The following is an 18,886-nucleotide window of genomic DNA, read 5'->3' as shown; positions in this document are numbered from 1 at the left end:
CGCAAATTGCTCTAGCAGGTTACAGTAAACTACCAAAAGGAAGATCAGACAGAAAAACAGCAAAATTTCCCACCGCTCAACTTCAAACATGCAACTCCATCTTGCCCGGCCGCAAACATGTAAAAGCGACGAACTATTTGACATCCCAATCCCGACCTTTTTCGAGCCATGGCCGCTTCAGTGGTTGTACGGATGCGGCTCCCCAGACTTCGTATGATAATCCCCGCAAAACCTACACCGTCCCCAATCCAGCCCGTCATCAGCCTTCTCCCCACTCTTCTTCAGATCCTTCCAAGCCACATTGGCCAGTACACGATAACTCTTCCGCGGCGTCTGCTTCTCTCCATTTTGCTTTCTCCACCTGCCATAACGGACACCGTCTCCCCATGTGCGACGGTCGGGCTTGGAGGCGAAAGGGGTCTCGTCGTCTGCGAACCGTTTCACATCTTCTTCTTCTTGACCTTCCTCTTCGGGAGGAGCAAGTTGGTAATTGTACTTGGATCCCACCTTCATTTCGCCCAGACGCTTGGCTACGTCGTTGGCTTCGGGGAGAGAGACGAGTGTGCGCTTCTCTTTCAGCTTGTGGGTGGCGATGATGTGTGCGTTAAGACGGCCTTCGGTTTCTGTCGTGAGCTTGCGGCGTTTGGGAGGCGACTGGTCGCGGGCATGATGAGCTTGGGTTTGGCCTTCGGTGGTGGGAGGTGAAGCGGAACGAGATGGAGGAGGGGTGCTGGCCAATTTGGCCAAATATTCCTGGCAAAGAGCCCACATTCGGGTATTATGGCTGTCACTATATTGGCTCTCATGCTCACGGCTCCGTTTTTCCTGATAAAGTTTCATGTTGTTGAGAAACACCTGCGGCTTCTCTCCCATCAAGTAGCGGTAGCCTTCAGCTCCAGACACACTGTACCTTGAATGGTAGCGCCCCTGCTGTCCGCTCTCTGACTTGACTCGGCTGGAAATGAGCTCGTCGTGAACCACTTCGACGGGGGTCCGGCCCACGGCGTTCTCACGGAAGAGCAGGCTGGGTTGGAAGTCCAGCACGGCCCGGATCAGCTTGGAGCTGGTGTGTGAGGTTAACATGTCGTGCAAAGGCGTGTCACCGGAAGCGTCAAGCATATTGAGCGCGGTGGTCACCGCCTCAGACGACATCTCAACGAGGAGGTTGAAGACGGCGACGGACTTGTTGTGGTCTTCGTTCCCTCCGATGCAGGTCAGCCATTGGTGGAGTGGGGTGCGGCCATCACTGGCCAGGCTGGAACGCTCAGTGACCATGCGGATGACGGCCTCGCGGTCGAAGAGGCTTAGCAGTTCCTTGAGCTTGTCAGCCGGTGGCGTGTAGAGCAATGCGGCGTGCAAAATATTGGTCCACGAGCTAGTCCTGACGTTTGGGTCAGCACCGGCTTCTAGCAGGAGCTTGACGAGTTCCACACGACCCATGTAGACGGCCTGCACCAGCGGTGTCACGTTGTGTGACTTGGCCTCCAAGGCTTCAGGGCAAGCCTTGATAAGATACGAGACCAGATGACTAACGTCGACTTGGCCAGACTTGACAATGACGGCGTGGATGATCAACTCGCCTATTTGCTTGTTAGCTTTTGCCTTTATAAAGCGGATGGCAACGCGGAACTTACCCTGATCATCAAGCCATCTAGCGATCGCACCTTCAACACCTCCGGGGGCCCGTCCCAGGTGTTGCATCCTGGTGTCTTCCTGAGCAGCCTTGGATTTGGCAAACTCGAGGTAATGTCTCAACGGGGCATCGCTCAAGAACCACTGGATACTCTCGATGCAACAGCTCTCAGCAGCTCTCAGCAGAGGCGACGTTGTGGAATTCTCATCGCGTGGTTGTTGAGCCACTTCCCGGCCGGCATTGGCCCAATCCTTTCTCTTCTTTCCATACACCGACAAGCCCTGGTAATAGCGCGGCTGCTCCTTAAGCTCGACACCGGATCCTTCCACCAGGTGCTCCAATGGCAAGCCCGCACCCGTGCGTCTGATCAGCTCAGCCATGACCTCAACGCGTCCCTTCCGAATGGCCGTGGCAAAGACTTCATCTGGTGCGGAGAAGAACTTGGGAGGCTCTGTGGCCGGGTCAAGCTGCAGGGTTCCAAAGTACTCGCCCATATCGAGCACAAACTTAAGGAGCTTCAAGTCGTTATTCGTGACGGCATACATCAGCGGATCCCACGTTTCCTCTTCATCATCGAGAACCTGGCCCTTGTTCAACTGCATGTGATTACGCCATCTGCCGTAGTTGAGACCGTTGGTGGCCGTCCTGCCCCTAAGCAGAGATACTGGTAAGGTGTGACTCTCTACCTGCATGGACACCTGACCGATGGTGTCAATGGTAAGCTGATCGTCGACAGTCTCGCCCACAATTCTGGGTGCAGACTCGTCGGAGGAACTATCATCATCATCATCTTCTTCTTCTTCCCCGCCGCTCTTGTTCATCGAGTAACGGGTCTTGGCCTTCTCCGGAGGTGAGTACTGCGCCTGAGCAATCTCTAGCACCGCCTTGGCGAGTTCGTAGTGACCACACTGCAACGCCAGGGTGAAGGGATTGTGTCCATTGTGACCTTCGACAGCAATCTTTAGTGGCGGCTGCTGCTTGGCGTCGTCCCAAGAAGTCAAGGTGAATTTTTTGACCTTATCGAGATCACCAGTCCATACAGCCTCAAAAAGCTCCATGTAGGCAGCCTGCTTTGTCTCAGTCATGTCCTGAACACCGGTGAACACGAAGTTATAGTGATACGGCTCTTTCTTGGAAACCTCGTCGTCATGATGACGACCAAGCCAGAACCCATGGTGATTGATGCTGGTGTCATCATTACCGTCCTCCTTGCGGTCGGGATAGAGCTCCTTGAACGTCTTGCCACCCTTAGAGATGATGCTCTGTTCTATTCTCTCCAGCGTCGCAATGGCGTCTCGGACGGCCTGCTCCTTTTCAGGAATGCCCTTCGTTCTCTCAAGACATTTTAGACCTATCTCATATTCCGTCCGCTTCTCCGGGTCCCCCATCTTCTCAACTTTGACTCCGCCGGATACCGCCCAGTGTTGATAAGTGCCCTCCTCGAAGCGTTGGAGATACGTGTCAAGTCCCAGGCGCGGCTTGGGCTCCTCGAATTTGGTGTTTTCTCCTTTGTATTTTCGAAGATCCTCTAGCTGCTCCCGCACCATGTCAAGGGCACTTTTGCCCTTCCATCGATAGGAGTAAGTACTATGCAAACCCCTTACTGACTCGGGGTGGAGGGGATTCGGATCGCACCCCCGTTCTAAAAGTTCAAGCGCAATGCTGGGCTCCTTGGACCGCAAGGCAGCAATCAATGGGCGATCAAGATCTTCTTGGAACAATTTCTTGTTGCTCTCAAAGTCGCTGAGCCGGCTCTCCTTGGGCGATTGTCTGGCGCTCTTGAGCCAGGTCTCAAAGTCAATCTCTGGCACAGCGCCCGTCTCAAGGAGCTTCACAACCATGCTCAGGTCGCCATCTTTGATTGCGATTAGCAATGGCGTCTCACTTTGGGCCCATTGATTGCAGACGTGGTTGATTGCCGTCTTGTAGCCTGCCTTGTCGAGCTCACAGGCCAAGTCCAGCAGCGTCCTGGCATTTCGCTCCACGTAACGGGTGAACACAGTGCAACTGTTCATGTCCGCCTGGGCGACCGTGGCACCAAGGCTGAGAAGCGTCTGAGCCATCGACTTTGCCTTTTCGATGGGAAGGGCCATGACAAGACCCAGCGTCAGGAGGACCTTATTCTTATCCTGAGGGAACTTGACGGGCAGCAAGACATCAGCTCCGTATTCTTGGCACAAAAGCTTGACAACTTCACAGTGCCCCTCCATGATGGCAAGGTGCAAAGCCGAGCACGGAATATCCCATGCAACTTCATCCACTTTGTAGAAGTCAGGGCCTTCCTCATCTTCGGCTACGAGTATGCCATCAGGTGCGGGTGTTTCAGGAGTCTTGTCAACCTTGACAAACGAACCTGTCGCGATGCTCATCTTATCGCCACCCGCATCAGACTCGGCATCGCCTGCTTCGATCATTTCGATGTCTTCCGAGTCATCCGCCTTCTCCTCGTCGATATCCATCTTCTCCGTCTTCTTCTCTCGAAGTGCAGCCCTAGCCTTACGACGTTGATCTTCCAGTTCCTCAAACTCTTCCTCGTTGGCGTTGCTCTTATTCATGAGGATCTTGACAATTTCCACGTCGCCACGAGAAGCGGCCAGGTGGAGTGCGGTTCTTCCGTCCGCGAGACGCGCAGTAAGGCGGGCACCAGCCTCAACGAGGGCACGAACCACTGCGGGCGAGGAAGACATGACAGCAAGGTGAAGGGGAGTCCTGCCTGTGTGGTCTCTGGTGTTGGGATTGGCGCCCTCCTGAGCAAGCCAGTCTTGGACATGCTCAACATCCTCGTCGACAATGGCCTGGCACAGCCTGGCAGTGTTGCCGATATAGGCCATTTCCGTCCAGTCATCATCGGTCAAAGGGTTGAAGGAGCCAATCTGCTGTCTTCCGGGGTCGTCCTTGATGAAGGAGATTCTGCCAGAGACGTAGATCTTCTCTTCCTCTTCGGCAATGTCTTTCTCCTCATCGGTCTGGGGAACCGGGCAGTGTCCGCAGCAGTCTTCAACGACGTCCTTGAAGCGGCCAAACTAAAGAGGGATAAAAAAGCGGTGAGCAAAGGACTTCAAGAACATGCATTGGAAAAGACTTACGAAGGCAGGATGGCGGTGCAAGTACACGGTCCGATTATCGTGCTGGTTCCACTCGGCATTGAGCAAGAGATCCTTGGTGTAGCAAAGCTTCTCAATCTTTTTGGCGTGGAACTTGGGACCGTAGGGGATGGTAAATGTGTGGTAGTCGGACACTTCGTCTCCGCTGACCCAATCGGCGATTTCGTCGTCGTAGTCGTCCTTGATGTTCGAACCCATGGCCCGAAAGTTCTTGCGCACGAATCGATTAAGAGCAGGGCGACCTCTTTCCTGGCGACGCTGGTCGACATAGTTGTCTCTAGCCTTGGCAGTGGGCAGTCTTTCCAGCACGAGAAGTCGTGCGAGACCCAGTGTTCTCATAAAACTCCGCTCGAAGATGGTAGGGTCGATGCGAGAACGGTCAAGCTCAGGCCAGTAGACCTCAAACCCTCTGCGGCTGTACTTGGAAAGGCGGTTTTCGTAGGAAGGACTGCGGCGAGTGAGGTCGATGTGGTTGGTCTGGGTCATGTAGGACTGCAGAGCGCGAGGGGTGCAATAGACTTGCTTTCCATCATAGGCAGCGCCAGAGCAGTCGATGTCGAAACCGGTCAGAATTTCGGACACGGACTTGTAGATGCGAAGGACGATCTGGATGTGTCTGGTGGGATACTGGCTGCAAATGGTAACAGCATGCTTGGTCCTAACCGTGGTAGTCTCGCAAAGCAACGCATCCCTGACCTGGCTCTCAATCTCCTTGATCTTCTCAATCGCCTGCGCCTCGGTCAGGCCATACAAGAACAGATCGACGTCGGACGCAGGAGCAAACTTTTCATGGTAGAACTCGCGCATCAGCCTCTTGGAGCCGCTGTACTTTTTGGGAACCGGCAAGATGCAGTTGACAACCGAGGAGCCGGCCGCAACGACATTGTCCCAATTCAACTCGACCAGAGAAGACTCGGAGAAGATGTTGAAGTTCCTCTGGAAGTCCTTGTGTGACTGGACAACGGCGGGGGATTGGTCTGGACGGCGTATGTCCTTGGGCAGGGGCATGATGTAGCGTGCTCTCTCCTCTTCGGACTCGGCCTCCATGTTACGGGCCCGGATCTTGATGTCGGAGGTGTTGTCTGTGAAGAGAGGCAGGACGTTGACGTAGGGGTCCTTGAGCAGCTCAGAGTCGGGCTCTTGGGCGTAGACCTGACGAAGACGAGCCTCATAGTCACGGTAGGGCTGGAGGAGGTCGACCATGGGGGTCTGTGGGTGGTTGGTGATGTGCTTGACCAGGTCGCTATGAGGGACGGGCAGCTGGGGGAAGGTTGACGTCGCCATCTTGAGCACTTGGAAGGCTTGACTTTGGTGTTGATTTTGGGAGACAAGAGACTCAGGGAGGTGGACTTGACTGAGTGTATCAAAGATGGTGAAGATGAAGAAGGGACGAGACGGATGGACGGACGATGGAAGTGACTGGAGAAGAGAATGAGCGACGGAGTCGTCTTCATTTTATAAACTTGACGTGAGGCAGGTACAGTGAGTAGTAGTACTTTCCCTTGAACGCCATGTCTCTAACCGCGCGCGGCGTCGACTTGCCCATCATCGACCGCACCTTCCTTCCTTCCCGCTTCTTCCCCCTCAAGCGAATGGCACTTTCCAACCTCCTTCCATCAGGTCGTCCCAGGAAGGAAGTCGCCATGGGGGTGTGCTGCCTGGACAACCCACGTCAACACGACAAGACAACATGGAGACAATTAACCGCCGTGTATCCATCGCGGACGGATCTCGCGTATCCGGCGCGATATCATGTGAGATCGAGTAGTGTAAACAGTAAAAGGTGGATGTGATGCCTGGAGTTGCCTGGTGTTTGCGGGGAACTCGTCGACATTGGTTGAAGCTATCGCGGCGGACCCACTTCTGCCTAAATCATCCATCTAGCCGTCCCGTTGTATGTAACCAACCGCATGTAGTACGCCGGCAGGCATTGGATATGTACATCTTACTCAAACACACATGTCGATTATGACGAAAGATGGCAATTTTGATTTTCTCACCGGTCTGTTGTGTATAGCTGATCAGGAACCTGATTACTGATATGCTATCGCGACGACCTGAGGCTCATTGAACTGCGGCATCAAAAGAAGCAATGAATGACAAGAAGTGACTGCACATGATAAACATGAAAGACGAAGACGCGGTAGACCAGGTAAAAACCAAAGCTCAACTGTCTTCCTCTAACTAAGGACTCTTTTGATGGACGACGAACCTCACTCCGTCGTGGAGACAACTCGTGCCGGTCAGTCCAGCAACCCATCGATTATTTCCCTGGAGCAATAATGACGGTGGCAGATGCTCGATGGGAGCTCTCATCAGCTCCAATAGTATCATGACCACCGCAGCTCGACCTTCGTTCTTCAAGCATCCATCTCGCGGAATAAAATTGAAAATCCCAAAAACGCCGTACCATTGTGTGTGCTATCCCATGAACCTCCTCTTCTGAAAGCGTCGCGTCGCAAAGTCTAGTCTACCTAGTGATGCTTGCTTGCTTGCTTGTTGTGACTCTGTTTCGTCCTTTTCCGCTATAATCTTCGCCATATGTGGCCATCGCCGTTGTTGTTGTTATCACGTGCGTGTACAAGCATAGATAGGTAGGTGGGTATGCTATTCGTCGTCGTAGTCGTCATCGTTGTCGTCCTGTCGGAACCACCTCATAGCGCAATAGCCCCCCTCCTGCCCTCTCGCAAATGCAACAACCCTTGGAGACCGCAGAAGCAGAAGAAGAGCTGTCGTCGCATGTCAGCAAAGCTCTTTCTTTGTATGGTCCTCGTACCCGGCCGCTCGAGTCATGTGGAAGATAGTAAACCTACCGCGTAAATAGCAATAGCCATCCCAGCCGTTGCCGCCACCTCCTTCCCGTCCTCTGGGTCCTCCGTACCGCCTACGAGCTCCGGGTGGTTGTTGTTGAAGAGGATGCACAAGACGCCGAGGATGAGCATGGCGAAGGCGGAGATGACGGTGCTGTGTTTGATGGTCTGTGGTCAGCATTGATTCATTCCATTGTAGATGTTGTCGAGTGTGGTGATTTTTTGGGATTATATGCGACGACTGCTACACATTTCCTCCCGGTCGGTATTGCGCGCTGCCTGGGCTGTGATGGCGAGGCTATGGTGTAGATTGATGAACGGCAGATTGCTTACCAGCTCCAAGCCTGCATGGCTCCCACAAGAGGCTTCATCTTGACAGTGTTCTAATCGTTTTGCTCTATACTGTCTTGTTGTTTGTGCGAGTTCGAATAGGGCAGCTGGATAGGTGGTATCTTGTCGTCGTCCTGTTGTTGTTATTGATGGCGATGTAGTCAGTGTGATGGAGAATGGAGACCAGGACCTGGCCGCAGTCAAGTGGAAGCACGTCCCCTCGCCCGGATGATGTCGTTCGTTAGGTTGGACCTGACTCGGGCCCACTTTCAAGACCCACAGCCATAGACGCAGACGACCAATCATTGGTTGTGGTAGACGCAGTGCGCTTGGAGAAACCACTCCTTGAAGATGATATGAATGCGATATGTGTAAAGAAATCGAGGAAGAGCACAGTCTTCACATGAACATCAATTGAACAACTCAGGCGGCTCGTTTGATGTCTGGAGGTACATATCAGACTGTTCATAGAAGGGTGCGAATGACGGTGATGTTCTCATAGTATTTACGATAGCTCCATGCTACAGTCCGTTAGGCAATACACAGCATGTTCACCATAGTCTTATCGTGGGCTAACAAATGCTAACACTAAAGAGAAGAAGCCAAGGTCTCAACCTTTCCCAAGAGCAAAACCCCGTCAATCCAAAATTCCACGCACGACAATCTCGCACTCCCTAGACTAACATCTTGGCCCCCCAATCCCTTTCCCTATGCCTATCTCATGGAACCATCAACAGAGACAAATCGTTTCCTCGTCCCAGGTTTCATGGTTCCCAAAATCCCCTTCGAAGTAGCCCACGCGTCTGTAGCAAGGCTGCCCGTCTTTCTTCTGTACGCCCTCCGCCTGCATCACGGCCAGTCCTACGTGAAAGGGGAAACCCGTGTTGTTGCTCCCGGATATTAGCATCAAAAGGTGCACTGATTCGCCTAGCTTTGGAGTCTGGCCCGGGTCCCATGTGCAGTCAACATCAACCCATACTTTGTCGCTCGGTCGCACTGTTAACACCGAATATCCAGACCACTTCGATCTCCAGGTCGCCAACCCTCTCTTGACCCGGCTTTTTAGGGTGAGTCTTATTCCCTTCTCATCTGCCCTCGAACCAGTGTATCGAGCTGTGGATGTGGGACAAGTGAACCCATTAAACTGTGCCAGGTAAGTGATTCGGTCCATATAAAAGCCGATACGGTTCTCCAGATAAAAGTTCTTGTCCCATTTTATAGCAGCCCAGGACCACGAAGGCACCGTGGGTATCGTAAAACCGACTTCCTCTTGGGATGGGTACCGCTGAGAATACAACCACAAGAGATCCAGGGGCCAGAGTTCCTTCCATGTCCCAGCCACGTATGTGAATCCTTTGCTATGTTCAATGGCCTTGGCCACTCCAGAAAGAGCAATGAGCCTATCTGATTCGTAGGTGAATTCGGTCCTTTGATAACCTCTGACTATTTTTAACCAGGCTTGAGCAAATTTTAGTCTGGGGTCTGGCAGACCTTGAGACATTTCGCCTGATTCAGGTCTAGAGGTTTGAGATCCACAGAGCAACTCAAAATCCGACTTGGTGCAGTACTTGTTGGCCTTCAGAAATCCGACCCAGACACAGGCCTGTTTCGGTTGTCGTAGAAGCTGTTCTCCATATAAGCTTTGCAGATCCTCGGAAGCCGTGTGGGAACAACACTCCCAAAAAAGTCGTGCGGCTCCAGCATAGAGAACACGCGGAGATAAAAGTCTTTCTTGCATAACCCAGCCTCGCCTCAAGAGAGGCGTGTCCAACTCGAGCTTTGGACCCGCGTAGATGCTAGTTCCATCCTGTTGCTGCGTGATTTGGCATGGAATGACCTGAAGCGGATTCCGTTGCCTGAAGCAAGTGTCGGCTCCATCAACCCCTAAAGCAGCAATATTGCACGATGAATTGCCATAGATGCTGCTCATAGAAAGAGCCTCCCTGTGCCAGTCACTTTCCGAATCTTGCATAATGCATAAAGAATCAATCCACAGGTATCGATATCCAAGTCGTCGGGTAATTTCCAAGGCATCCTGGAATGTTCGCGGGAGGCCTTCTATAGGTATATGTATTTGCAGGAGCTCCAGGTTTCTGCTTGTCAATTTCAAAGCCGAGTCGGTTGAAGTTATGGCCCAAGAATGACTTAATGTCAAGTATTGGATCGATACGTTTTCGGAGGTTGACGTGAGAATCAGTCGTGGTGCAAGCTTTCCATCGACTGTTCCAATGTCGATTAGCCTTGTCGGGAGCAATTCATGCTCCGTACTGCTCATACCAAACGGTTTTCGGTGGCATTTCGGGTGGTTCCGGAGACAACCATTCATCCACGCCTGTGCGGTAGATATTGATTCTGGAGAATTGGTCGAGGTATAAGGAAGAGGACCACGGATCGATGTTGCATCACTATCAAGGGTTCCTGCTACCAAACAGCCCGCTTCTCGTTCAGAAATGTTCATCCGATATCTATCAACGGGGCTGGAAGGTGTTTACTGCACCTTTACTCATAACCCTCGTCAACTGGAGGTCCGTGAAGTAACCCCCGGGTATAAAATCTAGAGTCCGAGATAGTAGGGTGTCCATGCCATCGAAATCGTCCAAAACCTGTTTCATGAGCTCGTCCGTAGACTTGAGGAGACACGTGTGATGAAATCTGAAGATGACTGCATGTCCTCGAATGCCCCTGTCCCTTGCAAAAATTGACACGAAAGACTGATAGTTTCTGTCATGATCTAAATCGAATTGTGCAACAGCCAAGGAACAAAGATGACACCCGGTGGCGCTTGATTTCGAGAGATAATTGACGCTGTAATTGTGAAGGAACCATTTAGAAGATAATGCGTTCTTCAAACGGGTGGTGTCCATATACTCTGTCAGTCTGCCGGCAGCGAATGCCTGGATGATCTCCGACTTCTTGACGATACGGGAACAGCAGTCACACAGCACGTGTGGGACGACTGTCTTAGGAGGTGGTTCAGACTCGGGGGTTTCCGGGGGCGTGGCCGACATATTGGATGAATTCTGGTAAGGAAGGTTGCTGAACATGAGAAACAAATTGAAATGTCGAGGACAGATAAAACATGACAGGAATGAGATCGGAGCCCAACTTGGAGGCCATCAGGCACCTGTGAGCCTCCAGCTTTCGCTCAGCCACGATGTCAACCCTATCTGCGCCTTACACCCTATAGGTATAGCCTGCTACTCCAACACGTCTCTCTATTGGAGAGAAGGAACAGCAAGTCAAAAGACAGCCAGAAGCGAGGGGAAAAGTGGAGATAAAGCAAACGCAGAATGGTACATGACAAGATGTGAAGTGTCGGCTTCTTGAAAAGAAAAAGAAGTAGAGATGGATTAAGAAAGGTGTAGAGGTGGTAATGGGAGATAAGACGTGCGAGAAACTCCTCTGTTTTGTCCCCGCAATACTCGTCGCCGACCATCCCACCGCAAAGTCACGCAGCACACGAACGTGCCTTCTTCCATCTGTCTCATCTATCCTGTCTCTGCTCTTTCCCTCGTTTGGCGCCGTACGCAACCCAAACCTTTACAGAACGAAGCGACTTGGCGAGATTGACGATGATGCACGCAGTTGTACATCGATGTCACAAACGGCATGAAGCCGGTGTACTGGCATTGAAAGATGAGAACGACAAATTCTGGCTACCTGGAACTACGCTGGAACCTTAACAGAGACGAACAAAACCACCAAAAAAAACTTAAGTTGGGAGATCTAACCCAGCAGTCGCTTCGGCTTCATCCTCCACCAACTTTGATACAAGCCCAACCCTCAGCACAAAAGAACAACCCCTTCCGCCACAGTTCAGCATCCAAGTGAACCGCGGCGCTTGTATCAACATACATATCGATTGTGCCTGTGCCAACACGAGTAGGTAGTTTTGCCTTTCATGACTGCACCTCTCAAGCTGAGCCTTACATCACCGTATTATGTCCCGGCCAAGGAGTGTTGCGCCATGAAATTCGGACAGAAGAAGTCGACGACTGTGGCCAAAGACGTTATGGCGAGTCTGCGAGTGACATGGTCGACGACTCAAGCGCTGAGGCAGTTCACTCTGGTCCGTGTGCCGGAAATACCTGTTCTCGTCCCAGAAAACAATGGAGCAGAGATGGCAACCGGAGGCAACTGACTCCATGATGTTCTCGAGCCTTGGCCTGTGAAAGAAGAGTTCTTTCTCCGTCGGGATCGTTCTCCTGTTCCGAAGCTTGTAGGAGTCGGCGACGACTAAACGCTGGATGATGACGGACTTGCCAGCAACCCGGACGCAATTCTCGCACAGGCGTTTGGGAGCCACTCCATCTGTTTTACAATCCTTATGTGCCCAGTAGACCTTGTTGGAGAGATGATGAAACGCTGTTGTAGTATCAAGTATGAATAAAATCAATGTTGATACGGAGGAAGATGTAGCGGAAGAGACACAACCACGAAGCCGTCCCTCCCAATTCAGTCCTGGGGTGACTATGAGTAGCCCTCGAGGATAGAATTGATGTTGTGAAGTGGATGAATCTCGGACTATCGACTTTGTGACTTTGGACCGTGGACGTAAAATGGCATCTGCACTATCAGGCCTGTTATCAGTACACGCACTACTTCACTGAGAAGAAAAAAGGGCAGTTGATCACAGAGGGATTAGGCCATACCATGAACAGTGTTGAACGCAGAGCATACCTCGAACGTCAAGTCGACAAAATCATCAAGCCAAGTTCCCGTCCTGCACATCAATACCTACTCAAACGAGGGGACCCCCCAAACGTCGGAGTCCGAAAAAAAAGAAGAAGACAATCATAAAGAGAATCAAAAAGTAAAGATAGACGAACAGACACGAGTAAAAGAGCACGCGACGCGAAAAAACAAAAAAATTCAAGAAGAGCACAAAGATCAAGAAGAATAGCAAGTCTGCGTCTCCGTGTGCGACAAGGGCGCGCCGCCTGTCGTCGTCGTCAACTGCCATTGGTGACTGAATCTGAGTGAGTTGTGTGTGCCTTAGGTAGGGAATGGAGACACACACCAAATTTGATGTCGAAGATGTATGTTGGTTATTGTAGGACTGCACGAGGTGCGACGAATGAGACTGGACTGGACGAAGAAGATCGAGCTGATGATGATGATGATGATGATGTTGTTGTTGTTGTTGTTGTTGTTGTTGTTGATGACGACGAGGAAGACGACGGAAGACGACGGAAGCTTTTATCTTTGTAGGCGGCATACGGTTGCCCTGCGTACCTGCTTGTTGAGAAAGAGAGGCACTGGTCGCCCACCACGCAGTCGTCCCGGCTGGTTAGAGGTAGCCACCATAGTTGTTGCTTCACACTTGATATGACGGGAATGGGATGTCGATGCCGAAAAGTGAGGTGGATTGAAAACAGGAAGAACATGCAAAAGGAGACAAGAATGCCTCGTCTCGGAAACGCTGCAGGTCGCGAGCTCATCACCACCGACCACTCGCTGGCACTTACCAGGACCCTAGACTACCTAGAGGTACTCAGTTCCAGACTACCGAGACAGATTGAACGACCAACTGACCCAACGTGCCTTCTCTTCCCTAAGTAGCTCATGATGATCGCTTGTATATAGTGAGACGCAGAGACGACAATAACCTGACCTGAGTGTAGCGGAGACAGAGAGAAAACTAAACTAAGCATCAAGCAACGAAGGAGCACCTGAGTCCGTTGCCTCATGAATGTCAGAGTAGATAAAGATACACATGCAATGAATGCAATAAATGCAATTACCCTAGAATACACTATATACCTAACCACAAGCTATAAAAACTCAACGCAACGCCATGACCCGTTCGCCCGCCCGCCTGCCCGCCCATCATTCTTCCCTTCTTCACCCCTTCCCTCTTCACTCCATGAAATCCAAAAGGCAGAACGATACATGATGCGATCTTGAATGTAAGCGAAAAAGGCCAAAATTTACAAAAGCAAAAACAAACGCCAGAGCTATGCAATGCTAGTTTTCGTATGGTAAAAGTGCTTTGGGTATGCGTTGAAGAGCAGAGGGGAAAAAACAACAGCATGGGATCAAAACAACAGAACAAGAAACGAAAACAACGTGAAACACACAACGCAACGCAGGCTCAGCAAGGCAACAAACAGGCCGACATCATACCTCCTCCCCTCTTTCATCCATCGCCATATCCATCGATCTTCCCTTCACTTACATCATACCACAACAAGCCTAGAGTTATTTAGACTCCGGGATTCCTCCACCTAGGCCTTCCATCCTTCCCCGCCGCATTCATCCCTAGCGAGCTCCCACTCCTACTCGCATATCCTCCACTCATCCCCAGCGAACTTCCACTCCTTCTCCCCGCTCCCACGCCCGAATTCCCCGTGCCCAAACCCATAGCATGTCTCGCCCCCGCCACCGCCTGCGGACTCTCCCGTCCCGTCAATCCAGGGGTGGTAGCCCTCCCTAAGCGGGAAGTCGGCTGCGGAAGCATGCTCTGCCTGTTGCTGCGCGAAGTAGACATGGAACTAGCTGGTCGTACTGCGAGACTGGGTTCGGACATGCGAGGCGGTTGGAGGGATTGGCGCTTGGGGTTGCTGCGCATGTTGGAGGTGCCGGAGCCGGTGGGGGGTTCGACGCGTTCGCGGCCGCCGGTGGAGGAATGAAGAGAAGTGTTGGAGGATGAAGGAGGGTAGTAGGAGTGGGAAGTCTTGGACTGGCGCGGGGTGGCGCTGGGACCGACGCTCTTGGAGAGGGTTTGCTGAGAGTAAGGACCGGGAGAGGATATGCGCTCGCGGAAGGACAGTTTGGATGCCGTGGCATTCGATCTTTTGATGGTGGGACTCTGTACATCCGAGCCGTGGGTCAAAGGAGAGCGGGTTTGCGGTAATTTGGAAGTAGAGGACTGGCCCAAGGAGGAAGTAGACCTGGCATAGGGCGAAGGGGTGGTCAGGCTCAGAGGTTTGAAGTTATGGCCTGTGTCGACGTCGGATGGGCTAAAGGTGGCGTTCCAGCGAGGACGGTTGTCGAGTTTGGAGGATGGACGAGGGGGTTGAGCGGCGGAGCGGGAGCTGGAAGGCGTAGTTGTACCTGGTCTTTCGCGGTAGTCCGTCTTTACCGGGGTACTAGCAAAGATGGTGGACATCCGGGGATTGGATGGTACCGCTTTGCGGGTGACGGTTGAGGCCGAAGTTGGGATGGTTGACTGCCGGCGAGACGCAGCAGGTTTCGGAAGCTGGCTACCAGGAGTACCCGCCTGTCGTGACTTGGACCGAGCAGTGGGGGGAGCGTTTCGGCCCGTCATAATGACCGACGACGGTGGTGAGCTCTGGGGAGTCTCGTGGCCGCTACCCAATGGAGACCTGTCGGACAAGATGCTGGAGACAGAATCCCGTAGTTGCTGTCCTTTCGAATAGAGTTCCTCCACAACCATATCCACGTCAACCATTTCCGCCTTCAGATCCTTCCACTTGGCCTGCATCTCGTTATGCAAACGCAAGATCTCTCCGTTGACCGTCAGCCGATCCTTGACGCCCTTCTCGATGATCGACAGAACCCTCTCGATGGCAGGCCCGTAATGAGTCTTCTTAGCCTCATAACTTTCCAGCCTCTTGCTCATCATGGGCTGGTTCGTCAAGTGCATTCCCGTGTCGAACGCCTCCTTCACTTTCTCCAAACTTCGCAGGACCGACTCGTACATCTTTTGCGCCTGTCTGCCGGCGCCCCTGAATACCAACACCCACCGGTCCTCGCCTAGTTCCTTCCTCAGAGACTCGGCATCCTTCTCCAGCTTCCTGTAGGTAGCCTCGAGACTGTGCCTCCGCATCTCCAACTCATCGGAAGCAGTAGGGAAGATATCCTCCGCCCTTGACTGGAAGCCCGCCAGTCTCATGGGCAGAAAATCCAACGAAGCCCTCAGCGGCTGCATTCTCGCAAACAGCGCCAATAAGCTCGAGTCATCCATCGAGATCCCCGCCGAAGGAGTCGGCAGCGGTGACGTCGGACTATTCGGAAAACCAGGATGACCAAACTTCCCGTTACCATGGGTGTTAGCCGCCTGCAGCCTGCTCACCAAGGACGTCGGTGCCTCCTCAACAATGGTCTCCAAATCCCCGATATCCACTCCATCGCCCGCTAACATGGCCGTCTTATGCCTCCTCTCCTCCATTTCAAACACCAGCTTGCTCAAGTCATCCACCTCCATCTGGATATCGCCCAACACCACGTTCCACAGCTCCTCCCACTCCATGGCCAACTCCACCTGCGACTTGACGGCCCTCAACGTGTTCCTGATTCGCGCCCACTCGCCCATAATGCTCTCCATCTGCGCTACGGCTCGGCGCAAATCCTCCGTCGAAACCTCGTTGATGTCTTCACGCTCCTGCAGCTCTTCGATAGCTCCAACATAGATGTTGATCAGCTCCTCGAACCGCACAATCGCCTTTTCGACTTCGTCTACTCCTTCGCGCCCACCAGCGGCCGCCCACTCCACGTCATCGTCGGCTTCGAGACCGCCGATGACTTCGGAGGCCTTGTAGATCCATCCGCGAATCTGCTCGGCTGCGCCGATAAGCGCCCGGGCGGCTACTTGGGCCGTGGGAATGGCGGCAATCTTGTTGGAGAGGAGCTCGGCATCGGGAAGGGTGATGGAGGTTAGTTGGGCGAGCTGGTTTGCGAAGGAGGCGCGAGATAACGTGTAGACGGACTGAGGGCGAGAGAGGCTGAGAGGATTGAAGGAGATGTCGTCCGGGTTGAAGTCATCGGCGCTATTGTTGTTGGAGGAGCCGTTAGAGTTATCGCGTTGATGTGACTGAGAGGGGTATGTATCCTTTGGTGGAGGCGGGGGCGGCACGTCATCAGAAGACTGGGATGAACTTCGACGTGAATCGCGGGCTATGTGCTCGTGTCGCGTGTCTGGTTGTGCCTTGACGCCGTTGCCGTTGACATGATCGGGGAGTCGGTACTTGTTGGTGTCCATTTCAGTGTTATCGTCTGGTGAAGTGGAAACGCTGTCGTTATCGTGATGTTCTTGTTGTTGAGCTAGTACGTCACCACCGATGTCTGCGTGTTCTTCATGGGCAGCCTCTTGGGCTTCCTCTTGGGCTTCCTCTTGAGCTTCCTCTGATTTGTGGCGGTGATGATGGAACAGCGTGGATGCCTTCAAGCTTGATGATGATGGAAGGTGGACAAGAGGACCTTTCCAAGGACGACCGCGTCGCTCGATAACGAGAGCTTGGGAAAGCGACAAGTGGTGCTCGTCGAGCTTCTTGAGCGTCTCCTCGGGGAGTTTGCCGATCTCGAGTTCCCGGTGTTGGGGCGGGGATGCGGGTTTGCGCTGGCCGCCGAAACCGAGAGCCTTCAATCTCGCAGCGAGACCCGGGGAGGGTTTGCGGGTGGCGCGAAGACCGGGAGGGGTCGGATCGGGGGTGAGGAGGACGTCTGTCGAGAAGCTGGATTGTCGCGGTGTTGAGGAAGAGGAAGAGGAGGAGGAGGAGGAGGAGGTGGGCGGTTCGGAGTCGAGGTGATTGACGGAAATGTGAACGTGATTCGTATTATTGTTGTTAGTAGTACTAGTGGAAGCGCTGGAGCTAGTAGCAGGCCTGCTGTCGCTGGTGGTAGTAGTATCGGCGGTGTTGGCAAAGGTGAACTGGAGCAGCTCGGTAGGGACCTCCGAAAAGGACAGTTCGACGGCGCTATCCTGACGCTGTTGCTGGTCCTGGTGAGAGCTAGAGGTATCCCGGTCTAGCTGCTGTGATTGTAACGATGGGGAGTCTTGATCTTCCTTGCAGTCATCAGTCGTAACAAGGCTGTCTTGGGCATCGATGTCCAGAGCCGAGTCGCCGTCGTCGTTCACCAGTCGAATAGTAAAGCCACAGTCACTGGCTGGCGGAGGAGGGCCAGCAGCGGGAGACGTAGGCGACAACACACTGGTGGTCATTTGTTGAGGAGTTTTTGTCTTTTTTTTTTTTTTTTTTCTTTTTTTTTCTTGCTGCTTGGGGTGTGTCTTGGAGGGGATTATTGGTCCAGCTCGTGACCGGGGATTCGAGACGGTGACTGGTTCTAGATCCCGACGAGAGGCCAATCGGACTTGGGTTGTTGGGCCACTGACAGGACAGGCGCAGATAGGCGATGTCGCGATACCTTGCAGCAGCAGAAGAACAAGCAGCAGCAGAAGAAGCAGAAGCAGCAGCAGGCAACCTCTTTCTTTTTCACTCTCCTTCACGCGAGGGAGCAGCGGGCGTGGGCGTGCATGCAGCAGCTGCCTGTGCTTTCTGTATGTATGTATATACTAGTCTCGTCACCTTGCTGCTTGCTGTATCGGCCAATGCGGTAGAGTAGGTGATGATGGTACAACCTAATCCCGGCGATCAGAGGATGATGGCTGGCGGTTGTCGCGATTGGAGGCTGGCCGAGGTTACCTCTACCCTACCTACGTACTTGGGTCGGGGTCGGGAATGAAGGGATCCCGCTAATACCGGCGGAGTTGTACCTGGTAGTGTAGGAGTTGTTTCGGAGCAAGCAGAAGGGATGCGACAGGCCTTGAACGAATACCTAATTGAGTGGAATGCCGACGATGAGAATGTTCAGTTTGGTCTGAGGCGAGGCGACAGAAGAGTGAAATTGGTAGTGTCGTAGAGTGTGACGCCGGGTGGGCTTGGCAGGGTGTATGGTAAAAGTGAGGGAAAGATTGGAGAACTGAAGTCGAGTATTTTTCGTTAGGTTAGGTAGGTTAGGATGAGGAATAACACTCAATACAACCAACCACCAAGAAAAAAGAAGGGTCTAGCCTTTTAGTCCCAAGATCCGTCAGGTATATGATTAGGTAGGTGGGAGATAGGGAGAAAGCAGGAAGAAAAAAAAATAGTGAAAGGGGTTTATTTGCTTATTTCTGGAAACCCGTAGGTAGTCATCGAGGTAATTTGGGGGAATGAATTTCAGTTACGCCATTCTTGACAATACCGTACACTAAGTACACAAGCAAGTTCAGTTAAGTTCCTGTGATGGATCATATGGATGGATGGATGGGTTTCAGCACACCATCC

The 18,886-nt window shown here is 52.6% G+C and overlaps 4 protein-coding genes and 1 non-coding gene across 5 annotated transcripts; all 5 read right to left on the bottom strand.

The window, feature by feature from the left end:
* Positions 1-9: 9 nt before the first annotated feature.
* Positions 10-6,486, bottom strand: NCU08603 (ankyrin repeat protein). Its single transcript, XM_958942.3, has 3 exons — positions 4,720-6,486; positions 1,635-4,656; positions 10-1,580 (listed from the first exon to the last, which is right to left on the bottom strand). The coding sequence occupies exons 1-3, from the start codon at positions 6,019-6,021 to the stop codon at positions 178-180; spliced, it is 5,727 nt and encodes a 1,908-aa protein (XP_964035.3). The 5' UTR covers positions 6,022-6,486; the 3' UTR covers positions 10-177.
* A 219-nt stretch (positions 6,487-6,705) lies between these two features.
* On the bottom strand, positions 6,706-8,082 carry NCU08602 (hypothetical protein). The gene is made up of 3 exons (XM_958941.3): positions 7,881-8,082; positions 7,551-7,701; positions 6,706-7,466 (listed from the first exon to the last, which is right to left on the bottom strand). The coding sequence occupies exons 1-3, from the start codon at positions 7,916-7,918 to the stop codon at positions 7,392-7,394; spliced, it is 264 nt and encodes an 87-aa protein (XP_964034.1). The 5' UTR covers positions 7,919-8,082; the 3' UTR covers positions 6,706-7,391.
* Positions 8,083-8,570: 488 nt separating this feature from the next.
* NCU08601 (hypothetical protein) lies at positions 8,571-10,967 on the bottom strand. The gene is made up of 2 exons (XM_958940.2): positions 10,351-10,967; positions 8,571-10,229 (listed from the first exon to the last, which is right to left on the bottom strand). The coding sequence occupies exons 1-2, from the start codon at positions 10,919-10,921 to the stop codon at positions 8,608-8,610; spliced, it is 2,193 nt and encodes a 730-aa protein (XP_964033.2). The 5' UTR covers positions 10,922-10,967; the 3' UTR covers positions 8,571-8,607.
* Positions 10,968-12,298: 1,331 nt separating this feature from the next.
* NCU14050 lies at positions 12,299-12,995 on the bottom strand. The gene is made up of 3 exons (XR_897753.1): positions 12,898-12,995; positions 12,558-12,846; positions 12,299-12,443 (listed from the first exon to the last, which is right to left on the bottom strand). It is a non-coding gene; the product is annotated as a ncrg119 (non-coding RNA).
* Positions 12,996-13,576: 581 nt separating this feature from the next.
* NCU08600 (hypothetical protein) lies at positions 13,577-18,681 on the bottom strand. Its single transcript, XM_958939.2, has one exon. The coding sequence runs from the start codon at positions 17,779-17,781 to the stop codon at positions 14,083-14,085; it is 3,699 nt and encodes a 1,232-aa protein (XP_964032.2). The 5' UTR covers positions 17,782-18,681; the 3' UTR covers positions 13,577-14,082.
* Between the last annotated feature and the right edge of the window lie 205 nt (positions 18,682-18,886).

The sequence above is a fragment of the Neurospora crassa genome, linkage group I (genome assembly GCF_000182925.2).
Source record: "Neurospora crassa OR74A linkage group I, whole genome shotgun sequence".
Lineage (NCBI taxonomy): Eukaryota > Fungi > Ascomycota > Sordariomycetes > Sordariales > Sordariaceae > Neurospora > Neurospora crassa.
This window is presented reverse-complemented; position numbering and strand designations above follow the sequence as displayed.

Excerpts from the sequence above, each read along its gene's own strand:
- NCU08603 (XM_958942.3), bottom strand. The coding sequence starts at position 6,021 with ATGGCGACGTCAACCTTCCCCCAGCTGCCCGTCCCTCATAGCGACCTG. Across the intron at positions 4,657-4,719 it reads TGCACCGCCATCCTGCCTTC|TTTGGCCGCTTCAAGGACGT; the intron begins GTAAGTCTTTTC and ends ATCCCTCTTTAG. Across the intron at positions 1,581-1,634 it reads TAGATGGCTTGATGATCAGG|GCGAGTTGATCATCCACGCC; the intron begins GTAAGTTCCGCG and ends ACAAGCAAATAG.
- NCU08602 (XM_958941.3), bottom strand. The coding sequence starts at position 7,918 with ATGAAGCCTCTTGTGGGAGCCATGCAGGCTTGGAGCTG. Across the intron at positions 7,702-7,880 it reads GCCATGCAGGCTTGGAGCTG|CACCGTCATCTCCGCCTTCG; the intron begins GTAAGCAATCTG and ends CATCAAACACAG. Across the intron at positions 7,467-7,550 it reads TGGCTATTGCTATTTACGCG|CTCTTCTTCTGCTTCTGCGG; the intron begins GTAGGTTTACTA and ends ATGCGACGACAG.
- NCU08601 (XM_958940.2), bottom strand. The coding sequence starts at position 10,921 with ATGTTCAGCAACCTTCCTTACCAGAATTCATCCAATATGTCGGCCACG. Across the intron at positions 10,230-10,350 it reads AGTAAACACCTTCCAGCCCC|AATCAATATCTACCGCACAG; the intron begins GTTGATAGATAT and ends CCAATTCTCCAG.
- NCU08600 (XM_958939.2), bottom strand. The coding sequence starts at position 17,781 with ATGACCACCAGTGTGTTGTCGCCTACGTCTCCCGCTGCTGGCCCTCCT.